Source organism: Eleutherodactylus coqui, chromosome 2 (assembly GCF_035609145.1).
Source record: "Eleutherodactylus coqui strain aEleCoq1 chromosome 2, aEleCoq1.hap1, whole genome shotgun sequence".
NCBI lineage: Eukaryota > Metazoa > Chordata > Amphibia > Anura > Eleutherodactylidae > Eleutherodactylus > Eleutherodactylus coqui.
This window is the reverse complement of record NC_089838.1, coordinates 203914044-203927461: the sequence shown is the minus strand read 5'-3', so window position 1 is coordinate 203927461 and position 13418 is coordinate 203914044. Positions and strand designations below refer to the sequence as shown.

General features: G+C 43.2%; 1 protein-coding gene across 2 annotated transcripts in view; it reads left to right on the top strand.

Moving 5' to 3' along the window:
* SCAPER (S-phase cyclin A associated protein in the ER) overlaps window positions 1-13418 on the top strand; it is a 218932-nt gene that overhangs the window by 71965 nt on the left and 133549 nt on the right. For both annotated transcript variants that reach the window (XM_066592259.1, XM_066592258.1), the window contains exons 11-14: window positions 4744-4819; window positions 7350-7467; window positions 9412-9523; window positions 12475-12615. In XM_066592259.1, coding sequence (XP_066448356.1) covers window positions 4744-4819; window positions 7350-7467; window positions 9412-9523; window positions 12475-12615 — 447 coding nt within the window. The remainder of the gene's footprint in view (window positions 1-4743; window positions 4820-7349; window positions 7468-9411; window positions 9524-12474; window positions 12616-13418) is intronic.

The window sequence follows — 13418 nt, the reverse complement described above, 5'->3', positions numbered from 1 at the left end:
TGTTACTCGAACGAGCATCAAGCTGTGTTCGACCTCGCCCCAGTTTTTGGCTCCTCCCCGCTGTGACGTGCCTGTTTTGGCCCCGCCGCGACGCAGCGTGCGTCATTGGCAAAATTTTTGTCTGGCTGGCTGGAGTGGGAGAAAGAGAGAGAGAGAACGAACGAACCTAGGGGAAAAAAAGCTCGGCACCCGGCGTCCCACATACAAAAATGCTTGAGTCTCCCATTGTAGTCAATGGAGAGCTCTCAAATTTTACGAAAAGCTTGGCTCGAATAACGCGGACCCAAGCATTTGGGTGCTCGCTCATCTCTACTGATAACCTTTCATTGGAAATGAGCTGAGCCGCCTACTCTGAGAGTCCAAAATCAATGTTCTAATTAGATTAGAAAAGGGGGTTTACAAGAAAACAAAAACATAGTAACATAGTTCGTAAGGCTGAATGAAGACAATGTCCATCTAGTCCAGCCTGTCTAGCCTCCTGTGTTGATCCAGAGGAAGACAAAAAAAACCAAGAGCAGAAACCAATAGCCCTTTTGTGGAAAAAATTCCTTCCCGACTCCCTAATGGCAATCAGACTGTTCCCTGGATCCACCCCTAATAGTTCCTACCTGCCTGTATACCCGGATTAACAAATAATCTTAGATTTATAGCTTATAATATCCTTCCTCTCCAGAAAGACATCAAGTCCCTTTTTAAACTCCTCTAAGGATTTTGCCATCACTACGTCCTCAGGCAGAGAGTTCCACAGTCTAACTGCTCTTACAGTAAAGAACCCCTTTCTATGTTGGTGATGAAACCTGCTTTCCTCTAAACGTAGCTGATGCCCTCTTGTTACCGTTGCAGTCCTGGGTATAAACAGATCCTGGGAGAGATCCTTGTATTGTCCCCTCATGTACTTATACATGGTTATTTGGTCGCCTCTTAACCTTCTTTTTTCTAGAGTAAATAATCTCAATTTGGATAGTCTCTCTGGGTATTCCAGTCCCGCCATTCCATGTATTAGTTTAGTTGCCCTTCTTTAAACCCCCTCCAATACTGTAACATCTTTCCTGAGCAGCGGTGACCAGAACTGTACGCAGTATTCCATGTGAGGCCTGACAAGTGCCTTATATAATGGAAGGATAATGTTCTCATCCTTCGCCCCTATACTTCTTTAATGCATCCCAAAACTTTATTTGCCTTTGCAGCAGCTGATTAGCATTGGTTACTCCAGTTTAGTCTATAGTCCACTAGTACCCCCAGGTCTTTTTCCATATCACTTTTCCCTAGCGGTACCCCATTAAGTGAATATTGGTAACATCCATTCTTGCTGCCCATGTGCATAACCTTACATTTATCAATACTGAACTTCATTTGCCATTTTTCTGCCCAAGCCCCCAGCTTATCTAGGGTCCGTTTGTAGCCGCACATTGTCCTCCACTGCATTAATTATTTTGTATAATTTTGTGTCATCTGCAAATATTGAAATTTTGCTGTGCAGTCCCTCTATCAGGTCATTGATAAATGTATTAAACAGAATGGGGCCCAATACTGAACCTTGTGGCACCCCACTAGTGACTGTGGCCCAATCGGAGTATGAGCCATTTATTACCACCCTCTGCTTTCTATCATTGGGCCAATTTTTAACCCAATTACACACGTTTTCACCCAATCCAAGCTGTCTCATTTTGTATATTAGCCTATTATGTGGCACGGTGTCAAACGCTTTAGAGAACTCCAGATATACGAGATCCATAGACTCTCCCAGGTCAAGCTTTGAGCTTACTTCATCGTAGAAACTGATCAGATTTGTCTGACATGAGCGACCCTTCATGAATCCATGCTGGTGAGTTGTTATTCCCTTGTTCTCCTTGAGGTGCTCATCGATGGCGTCTCTCAGAATCCCCTCGAAAATTTTTCCCGTTACTGAAGTGAGACTTACCGGCCTGTAGTTGCCAGGCTCACTTTTGGTCCCCTTTTTAAAAATTGGAACCACGCTGGCAATGCGCCAATCCATTGGTATAACACCGGTCTTGATTAACACAGTGTCTAGAAATATTAGGTATAGCGGCCTAGCTATCTCATCACTTAATTCCCTTAGTATCCTTGGGTGTATTCCATCTGGGCCTGGCGATTTATCGATTTTAATCTTCTTTAACCTGTTCCACACTTCCTCCTGCGTTAGGTATGACATATTTTGCGAGGGGTTTATTTTATTCCCCTGCATCTCGTGTGGCATTTCCTTTTCGTCTGTGAATAGGCTTGAAAAGAAACTATTTAATAGATTTGCCTTCCCTCCATCATCTTCAATGATTTCCCCTGCATTATTTGTTAAAGGGCCAGTGCTCTCCCTGCAAATCCTTTTGCTGTTAATATAGTTGAAAAATAGTTTTGTGTTGTTTGTGCTCTCTTTGGCAATCAGTCTTTCTGCCTCCTCCTTGGCAATTTTGATCGTATCTTTGCATATTTTGTTTTTTTCCCTGTATGATTTTAGCGCTTCTTTGCTGCCTTGTTGCTTTAGTAGTTTGAACGCTTTCTTTTTTTCGTTTATTGCCCCTCTTACCGTCTTGTCGAGCCACATTGGTTTCCTTTTGGTTGAGATTCTTTTATTTTTAAAGAAAATGAACTGTTCACATGAAGTGATTAGGATCCTTTTGAACTTTTCCCATTTGTCCTCCGTACTGGCATTTTTGAGGATGTTGTCCCATTTAATGTTACCTATAGCAGTTCTAAGCTCATCAAATTTTGCTTTACTAAAGTTTAGTTTGTTTGTCGCTCCCTGATAAGGCTTCTTATTGAATGACAGCTAGAAGTTGATTATATTGTGGTCACTGTTCCCCAAGTGCCCCTCAACCTGTACCCCCTTTATTTGGTCCGGTTTGTTAGTTAGTACTAGGTCCAGAATGGCCCTCCCTCTTGTTAGTTCCTGCACCAGTTGGTTCAGATAATTATCTTTAATTACTCTCAAGAACTTATCACCCCTGTAAGATTTGCAGGTCTCATTTTCCCATATTATATCTGGATAATTAAAGTCCCCCATGATAATTACTTCGTTGCGGTTTGACACTTCTTCTATCTGCTTTAATAGTAAGTTTTCAGTTTCTTCTGTTGCTTTTGGTGGTCTATAGAAAATCCCTATCAGGATTTTGTTATTTTTTCTTCCCTGTATTTCTACCCACAGAGATTCCACCTGTTCTTCTCCTACCCCTATGTCCTCCCGTAGTCTCGGATTTAAGTTTGATTTGACGTACAGACAGACCCCTCCCCCTTTCTGGTTCCTTCGGTGTCTTCTGAAGAGATTGTACCCCTGTAAATTCGCCGCCAAATCACACTTATCATCTAGCCATGTTTCCGTTATTCCAACTATATCATAACTCTCATCAGTCATTCTTGCTTCAAGCTCACCCACTTTACCAATCAGACTTCGTGCATTTGTGGTCATACAATTGATATCGTTATTTTTGTTTTTTAAATTCGTTTTGTTGCTATTCGTACTAATGGCTGACCTCACAGTTCTAACTGTACTAACCCCCCCCCCCCTGCTTGACCCCCATTCCCATTTCTTTGACCCAGGTCGCTATCTACACTGGCTACCCCACTATTTCTCCTTTTGCCCTCCCCCCCAGTCCCTAGTTTAAACACTCCTCCAGCCTTCTAGCCATCTTCTCCCCCAGCACAGCTGCACCCTCCCCATTAAGATGCAGCCCATCCCTACGGTAGAGCCTGTAGCCGACAGCAAAGTCAGCCCAGTTCTCCAGGAACCCAAATCCCTCCTTCTTACACCAACTCCGGAGCCACTTGTTTACCTCCCTAAGATCCTGCTGCCTTTCTAGTGTGGCTTTAGGTGCAGGTAGTATTTCCGAGAAAACTACCCTGGAGGTCCGCGCCCTAAGCTTGGACCCTAGGTCCCTGAAATCATTTTTGAGGGCCCTCCATTGACCTCTAATTTGTTCATTGGTGCCAAGGCTAAGCATAAATCCAAAGCCACTTGTCATCCATGGCTAGCATCATCCATACTGCTTGGGGAATAATATTAAACCCATTGGGTTAAGCGTGGGTGGAGAATTAATGCCTGGGATGTGGTTTCATACTTACTGCTGGAAAGTCTGTGATGAGAGTGGATTTGATTGCTAAATACCACTTACCTTTATTTATAAGGCCGAGGGATATGCTAGATATAGTAATATCTATGCAGTCTGAGGCTGTTCCAAGGAGAGGGGTTTATAAAGTTACTTATTTCCTCCTGACCTAATATGACTGTTATTTTTTGTTTTGTGAAGCGTTTGTGTTTTGTGTGTTTTGATGTACGAATAATGAAAAATCAGGTTGGCGTTCAATAAAATAAATTTGATTTAAAAGATAGTCATCCTTTTCAGTAAAAAGATGCAGCCACATAAGCCAGAATCTCCTCCATATCTGGCTGGATCTGAGGCTGGGCTTAGACGGCCATAATTTGCTGCGAAAGGAATGCGCACGGCACGCAGTAAGTACACAATGACTTTGCGTACTTGCTTTGTGGCGCTATCACCATGCACTATCTTGGCGTGTATACGCGCGTAATACGTGACAAATTAGAACATCCTGCGATTTTTCTTGCATGCGTATTTTACACAATTCGTTCGAGCAGCAACATGGCCGCCTATGGGAAATGGCTACATTCTGCACGCAAAACCAACACGGTCATGTAAGCCTGGCCTAAGTAGTAGCAATAGTTATGAAGCATTAGTATATCATGTTTTTCATGTTGTTACTGATTTATTTCAGGCTAGCATCGGCAGTGGAAGTATGTCATTCAGTGGCATGTCCATGGACTGGAATGAGGTGTTAGCAGATTATGAAGGTATGGAAAGAAAACATGAAGTGAAAATCTGTGGAATCTCCTCGGTTCAATGGCAGATTTATTTTCCTGGCAAACCAACTAGAGGCTGCGGGTCTGTATGGCTGAGATGTCAAGGAGGATTGCCTAATGATAACCGCTACTGTTTAGGGAGGAGATATGCTATTGTCAGGAGTCGTAGATACATTTGTGGTATTGGTTGCTGGGGATAACGACGTGTAGTAATTACATTTTAAGAGAATTTCTGCATATCCTTCCCCAGTCCCTAGAATGTCATTACTTCTGTATCTTGGAAAGACCTAGAGCACAGTTAGTCTCCATCTTCTTGAATGCATGAATGAAATGAAAGGTCTGAAGCATAGTGACAGGAAGTGCATTAGAGGGCTGTATTGGGTACAATAAAAGGGGTTAAACTATTGATGGCCTAGCTTTAGGATAGGCCAAAATTGTAGATCAGCAGGCTTCCATCATGCCGTTCGGCGGACCAGTGTGCTTGTGCACAGAGTTGATCTGTGCAGGAAGTGAGCCTCTGCTCCCTTTCAGCGCCACCCACTGCCTGAGGACGTCAGCGCTGCTAGTGCTGAAATCTCTTGACTTCACTGGCTCAATGCTCATGCTCCGGATGATGTAGCGGGAGGCATGCATGGTATTTCAGCACTAGCACCGCTGAAGTCCTCATCCAGGGGGTCCAGTTGCCGCCATGACATCTTGACTCAGAGAAATGATGGCTCTGCTTCTTTGACTCAAGGCATTGTATTTGCATACTGTGCATGGAAACCATGAAGTAAGAGTTATCTTTACTGCTAAATGCCTTTTTTAGGCATTTGTGTGGATGGCTTATGTTATGCTGTATTTCACTACAGTGGTGGCTTTCAAATTAATTTTCTGGTGACAGGTTCCCTTTAAAGTTGGACAACCCCTCTAAGCTGTATGTATGACTTAGGTATGAATCCTGATGTGTGCAAATCTCGGTGACTTCAGCTATAGACATGCTAACAAATGGAAATCTAGTATCTGTTAAGATTAAATAACTTAGAGACTGCTGATGAACAAAGGGCCACGCCAATAAAAAAAATTCATTCATTATGTAGCTAGTCCCCCAGTATATAATTTAGCTAGTATTACCCTGTATCTGAAAATTCATGGAATCAGTTTGGGTCATGTAATCTCATAGTGACCAACTGGGAATTATTTGTCTTTCCATTCTGTCCAGGAGTCACCAGAACCTCCTTTATGATGAACCTGCATAGACCACACCACATAATCTCTTCACAAGGGGAAACTAAGGGCAGTCACATTTAGTACTGATGATTAGACTTGTGTCACACAGTTGCAATGAAACAGATGACAGTTTATCCTTCCTGACTGTATGCTTATGATCTTTAGAACATTTAGGAGAATATAGATGGTAATGATAATCAGACTGTCTTCCCAGCAGGCAGAGATGGTACTCGCTCTAGCTAATCATGTTATGCTCTGCAGATGCATTATGGGTTTTTGTAGCACAGCATGGACTAAGAGAAAGCAAGGAGAAATCTAAAAATCAGGATGGTGTCTGATAAAAATCAAAGTATGACAGGCAGTCTGGTGAAGGGTGCAGTGATAGAAAATTATGTTTTTGCTGGGGTGCTCCTTTAGGCCTCATGTCCACGGGGAAAATCAGATCCGCTGCAGATTCTCAATGGAGAATCTGCAGCGGGTCCCTCCTGCCCCGCGGACATGAGCGCCGAAAATAGCAATTTAAAAGCATTTACCTATCCGGCGCGGGCGGGGAAGGTCAGCTGTTCCTCACGGCCGGATCTTCATTTTCGGCCGGCGGATGAATTCCTGACGCCGGCGGCACGTCGCCGGCACGTCGTCGACGTGCCGCGCGCATGCGCCGGCACATCCGCCGAGCCGAAGCAAGGGAGATGCGGCCGTGAGGAAGAGCAGAGCTTCCCGGTCCGCTGCGGGTGAGTAAATGCTTTAAATTCCTATTTTAGGTCTCCCGCGGATCCGGACGGCTTCCATAGGCTTCAATAGAAGCCCGCGGGAGCCGTCCCCGCGGGAGACCCGCATGAAAATGGAGCATGGTCCAGATTTTTTCATGCTCCATTTTTAAAAAAATCACTTTTATTGACGATCCGCGGGTATTTATGTACCCGCGGGTGGTCAATGCATCCCTATGGGATGCGGATCCGCATGCGGGAGATCCGCTGCGGATCCTAAATCATATTTTCCCCGTGGACATGAGCCCTTAGGGATCTTCACACAACTGATAATTATGTTATGTATATCCAGCTGTATTTTCATTTTAGGAAGGGTGCTTTTTAAGATGTCACAGTAAATTTGGTGTACATGTAATTAAATTAGCTCACTGCATTAATAAAAAGCTGTTCCACTTGTTGCAATTTTGCAATATGTCCTCCTTAACTTAGTGCTTAGTGCAAGGACGCAGACTTGGACAATTAGAATATTATTTTAAGACAACAATATTGAAACTGTATCCTGATGTTCAGGCTTTGTTTTAATTGATGTACGCTTCAATTTGTAGCACGTGAGTCTTGGAGGCAGAATACATCCTGGGGAGATATAGTAGAAGAAGAACCCTCTAGGCCACCAGGTCATGGAATCCATATGCATGAAAAGCTGTCCTCACCTTCCAGAAAAAGGTCAGCGTCCTGTACAGGAGTCCAGAAAAGCTGAATATGTTCTGGCATTTGACTGTTAGAGAGTAGAGAACAACTTGTTCAATAAAGTAACAAAGATTGGAACGTAAAGGCTTTCCTTGCTTTCAGGAAATTAAATCACGTCTTCTTTTTTGAACATCTTTGCGTTATGCAAATTAAAAAAAAAAAAAATTGGTGTCGACACGTTCGTAAGAATTGGTATTATAAAATTATTATTTTACAATCCCATATGGCAGACGCCGTTAAAAAAAAAAAGGAGAAGAAAAGCAATACGGAAATCACTGATTTTGGTCATTGTGCCTCTTAATAAATGAAATAAAATGTGATCAAGTAGTTGTATGCATTCCTAAGTGCTACAAATGCAAACGTCAACTCTCCCTGCAAGAATCAACTCCATAGACAGAAGAATAAAAAAAGTATGACTCTTCAAATTCGGCAAAAAAAAATTGCGGTGAAAAAATTCTTTACTCCCAAAGTAGTCAAACCTTAAAAAAAATAAATAAATACCGTATTTTCCGACGTATAAGACAACCTTTTAACCCCTGTAGTCAGGGGTCGTCTTATACGCCGGGTATACAGTGTCTGGAAAATAAAAAAATGAATACTCACCTCTCGCGGTGCAGCTGCAGGCTGTCGCTTCTCCGTGCATGCCAGCAGAGCATTGCTTTCTGCAAGCGGGGCTTGAATGCCCCGCCTCCAGAAAGCTGATACTCTGATTGGCTAACTTAGTCTGGCGTTAGGCAATCACAGCCATTCATGACATCATTGAATATGGTGATGCAAGAAAAAAAGTTCTTTAAAAAATGCTTTTTATTGGTAGGAGTAGTAATTGTGGGGGGTTTTTTGACAGCTCGTCTCTTAAAAATACAATAAAAAGTGATCAGAAATGCCTTCTACATCCCAAAATGTTCCCAATGAAAACCTCATCTTATACCGCAAAAAACAAGCCCTTACACAGTGTGGCAGGCGGAAAACTACTAAAAGTTGGTTCTTTGAAGGTCAACGAAAAGTTGGCCCAATAAAAAGGAGGTCCCAAAATTCACAAGGTGCTCCTTAATGTCAAAAGCCTGTGTGTGAGTCGTGTTACATGATACGGCCACATGTGGGATATCTTTAAAAACTGCAGATTCAGGGTAATAAATGCAGATTTTTGTTTACCTGGTAACTTCGGTTGTGTTACAGAAAAAAGTTACTAAAATCGAAAATTGCAAGAGAAATGAAATCTTCACATTTATCCTTGATTTTGCTTTAGTTCCTGTGAAACGCGTAAAGAGTTAAGAGATTTTGTAAATACCGTTTTGAAAACTTTGAGGGGTGCTCTTTTTAAAATCGGATGATTTCTGGGGATTTCTAATATGTAGGTCTCTCATTGTCACTTCAGAATTGAATTGGTCCCTTAAAAAACAGATTTGGGATATTTTCATCAACATTAGAAAAACTGCCCCTATACTTGTACGCTTTCTGATGTCCGAAGTAAATAAAAGGACGTTTTCAAGAGGGTACCATCATACAGCGCAATATATGGTAAATGTTATTTATTAGCAATTTTGCCTGGTATGATTATCTGTCCTACAAGCAGAAAAATTCCTAGTTTGAAAATGTCAAATCTTTCAAAATTTTCTGTAAATTTTGGATTTTCAAGAAATAAATAAATGCTTAATGTATCGACCAAAATTCACTACCGACATGAAAGTACATGTCACGAAAAACATTCTCAGAATCACTTGAAGAAGTAAAAGCATTCCAAAGCTATTATCACTTAAAGTGACACATATGTCAGATTTAAAAAATGGGGCTTGGTCAGGAAGGCCAAAACTGGCTGCAGGGGGAAGGGTCAAGTTATTCTTTGTAGGAGCACATTTTACTTCAGTGCAGCTCCCTGAGTAGTGGTCAGGTCACAGATCACAATTGCCATCTCCTTTGCAGGACAATTGCTGAATCCAAAAAGAAGCATGAAGAGAAACAACGAAAAGCACAACAGCTGAGGGAGAAGTTGCGAGAAGAGAAAGCTCTTAAACTTCAAAAACTTCTGGAAAGGGTGAGGATGGAGTTTCGAGGGCAAATTGGTCATTAGGCCTTTTTCACAAAGCGTATTTTTTTATCAGTAATGTTAAAGAGATTTTCTGAGATTTCAAAAAAGTGACCGAAGAGAGATAGAAGTATAAAATCAAGAAAAAAAAGCCAGTCACCTTCTCAATGGCCTCCCTGGTCCAGGTCCCCACCGCTCTGATCCTTGAAGTGACTTACAGCCATGTGCCAATCATCACTCACGTGACCGCGCACAACGGATGTCTGTGCATGAGCAGCATGTGACCACTGAGGGTTGCATGAACGATGATTGGCACATGACTGCTACAGCAGAGACTAGAGTGGTGCTACTGGACAGCGGAGGCAATTGAACAGGTGATTATGGCATTTTTTTCTTTCTTTTGCTCCTTTATCTGCTCCCTGCCTTTTTTAAATCTCTGAAAATCCCTTTAATCTATGAAGGTTATTATTGTGCCCCTATAAATTCGGAGTCTTTTCTAAAAATCCATAGCATGCACTTCTTTCATCCATTTTGTGAGTGGAAAATGCCCATTGAGGTCTATGGAGATTGTTTGAAATACAGATGGAGCCAAAAGTTTTTTTTGCTTTGCATCAGTATGTCATTAGTGTTGCATAGTATTTCAGATGGGCTGTCTTATGTGATTAAGTTTCCTTTCTAAAACTGTACGGCCTCACGTCCACAAGTGGGAGCCTGTAGCGGAATCCCACCCTGCCCACGGCGGAGGACGCTACTTACTTGTCCAGATTCCTCTGCATGGCTGTGCGGGTCTTCTAGCTTCTCCACTGCGGATGTGAGCAGAAGCATCGGCCGGCACGCCGCTGCACATGCCCTAGAGTTTTTTCTTTTTTAAAACTACTGCTTTCCCACAGGATATGCAGCCCGTCTGCAGTGTCAGCTGCGGGCGGACCGCGGATCGGACGGCTTCCATTGAGTTCAATGGAAGTCGTCCCTGCGGGAACCACAGCAAAATAGAGCATGCTGGGATTTGTTTTCCAGACCAAAAAATCTGCAAAACAAATCTGCATGCTTAAATTCAGCTGCGGACACCCATGTTTGTCTATGAGCCGCTTGAACTGCGGATCATCCGTGTGGGTGCCCCGCGTGGATTCCGCAATTCAATTCTGCCCATGAACATTGGGCCTTTGGCCGCCTGCAGACGAGCGGAAATCCCGCGGCGGGATTTCCGCCGCTCAAAGCCTGCATAGGATTGCGTTAACAAACGCACTCCTATGCAGACGGCCGCGGTATGGCCTATTTTTGTGCGGGGCTCGCAGAGCCTCGCACAGAAACGTCACTCACGCAGCCGGCGGCTCCGGTCTGCGCATGCGCCGGCTGCCCGGCAGCCGGCACATGAAAGAGCCGGGGCCGCCGGGCGCGGGTGAGTACGCGCTCATCCCTGCAGGTGCTCGGGTCGGGTCCCGCGGCGAGAATTCTCGCCACCAGATCCGACCCGCTCGTCTGCAGGCGGCCTTACACTGATTCAATAACACAATATTATGTCACTCTTCAGAACCACAATGTCGGTCGCACACCAGGCTGCAAAATCTATTTTCCCTAATGAATCCTGTTCAGGGACCAAATGCACAGGGACATTGATGGACAGAGAATTTTGTCTGGCCTTTGTTTTCAGGACACGTATCCAATATTTGCTATGAGTCAAACCATGTATGCAACTGACATGATGTGTGAATTAAAGGGGTTCTCCAGAATTAGAAAAACATGGCTGCTTCCTTCCACAGCAGCACATTTCTCCCTATTCATTTCAGTGGAGATGAGCTGCAGCACCAGACGCAACTCATAGACAGGCGTGACTCTCTTTGGAAGAAATCAGACCTATCTTTCTAATCCTGTAAAGTCGCTCTAAGCCAAACAGACCTGCTTTCTGTACTAACACAGTTATTGCACAGAAATACAACTTAGCATTCTGAATACTCTCTCTATAACAACATGTTTAATGGGCCACTCCATAGGCAACACATTTTTCCATCCCTGCCCCCTTATCTGATTGCCTGTCACATGCTGGATGTCTCCTCTGTATATTGTAGTCTCTTCCATGGAACACACCTCCTATCTGATGCTTATCAGGCACCATTCTGATTTCACTATTCTGTGCTATCAACCCCATGATGCATCAGCACATTACAGCCTGCAGACTGAACCGTCTATGCTGCAGGGAAGACACTATCATTACCTTCTATAGTCCCCTAAATAAACTACAGACCATGAGAATGCAGTCAGAAAGATAAGCTGTGATCTCCTCTATTATAACTGTGATAGGATTGTCTGTGTTCCCGGCTAAAGAGCTTCTGTGGTAATGTCCATGTAATAGCATCACACAGATATTCTGCTGACTGCAAAACTAATTAGTTTGCGAATGCATCTAATTAGTTTCCGAATGCACCAAGTCAATCTGAGCTGGTCAGAATTGAGATGACATGACCACCTGAGAAGAAGGAGGCCAAGAGTTTCAGATAGAAAGAAATAACTATCCAAGGTAATCGTAGCCGATTTCTATATACTGGAGGCTAGCTACATAATGAATGGGGAAAAAAATTACCGGAGTGGCCCTTCAAGAGTCATTCACCTCATTAGACTTTGTTAACATATCAGTCCTCATTTTTGAATTTCAAGACTTACACCAGTAATATTTATATACAGTAAGTGGATTGATGCTTCTAAAGCTTAGCACGAGGGACGACTCCTAGCCCTTTCTGTATCTGTAATAATTAGGTACATATGTTTGGTCCTGCCATCCAACTCCCGTCTTATCAGTGTTAACCAATCTAGTTGCATTACTTGCTTGCAGGAAGATTCTCATTTTGACACTGATTAATTAAAGTGACATTTTAATGCTTTTTGATTATTTCCACATTCTTTAACTTAATGTTTGTCACTGTTGCAATTTTCATTTTTTTCTAATGGAGTATTTTGTAACATAGGAAAAAGATGTCCGAAAGTGGAAGGAGGAATTACTTGAGCAGAGGCGCAAGATGATGGATGAGAAGCTGCTTCATGCAGAATTTAAACGGGAAGTTCAGTTACAAGCCATTGTGAAGAAGGCTCAAGAGGAGGAAGCCAAGGTATGCCTCTTGGTAGTAGTGGTGGTCATATGATTAGCATAATACAAATACGACTAGGGCTTCATGGCGACTATGACCATGAAACAGGTCGCATAGCCAAAGATTGCAGTGTAGCCCTGCAATTCTGCTATGTAATAGAACTGAGTGCGCTTGTATTGCGGCTCACCAATTGCCGTGACCTGCATATTCCAAAAAATCCAACTTCACTTAGATTTTTAGATGAGTTCTGTTCAATTGTAAGATTGCGAGGCTACATTGTGATATTGGGCCGTGTGACCCGTGTCACAGCCATAGTTGCAGTGTTTAAAATGTCCCTTTTTTTTGTGTTAAAACTTTGTAGTTTTAAAACACAAGTTTTGGACCTTTAACTTCGAATATTTATCCCTCTAAGGGGTTGTACCAGAAGTAACGTTAATCACCTATCCATAGAATAGTTGATAAAAGTGTGATCGGTGGGGGTCTCACTGCTGGGATCTGCGCCAATCTCAAGAACGGTGGACCCGTGTCCCCTCTTTCTGTCACGGCGGGGGTGCTTCTCCCACCCACAGTGATGTCAGATGGAATGGAACGCTGGACAAACATGCGTGGCTGCACTCCATTCACTCTCCTTCTCACTGTGAGGGGTGCAGTAAGGAGGACAGGGGGATCCCATTCTCAGTGTTGTTTGGGTAGCTCTTATTGAAGTTAATAAGAACTACAGAAATGGCGTAGCACAGCTCACTACGCTGTTTGCTTAACTCCTCAAGTTACAGAAACAGTGTAACACCCATTCACTTCAATGGGAGCTATGCAAACCGCACTGC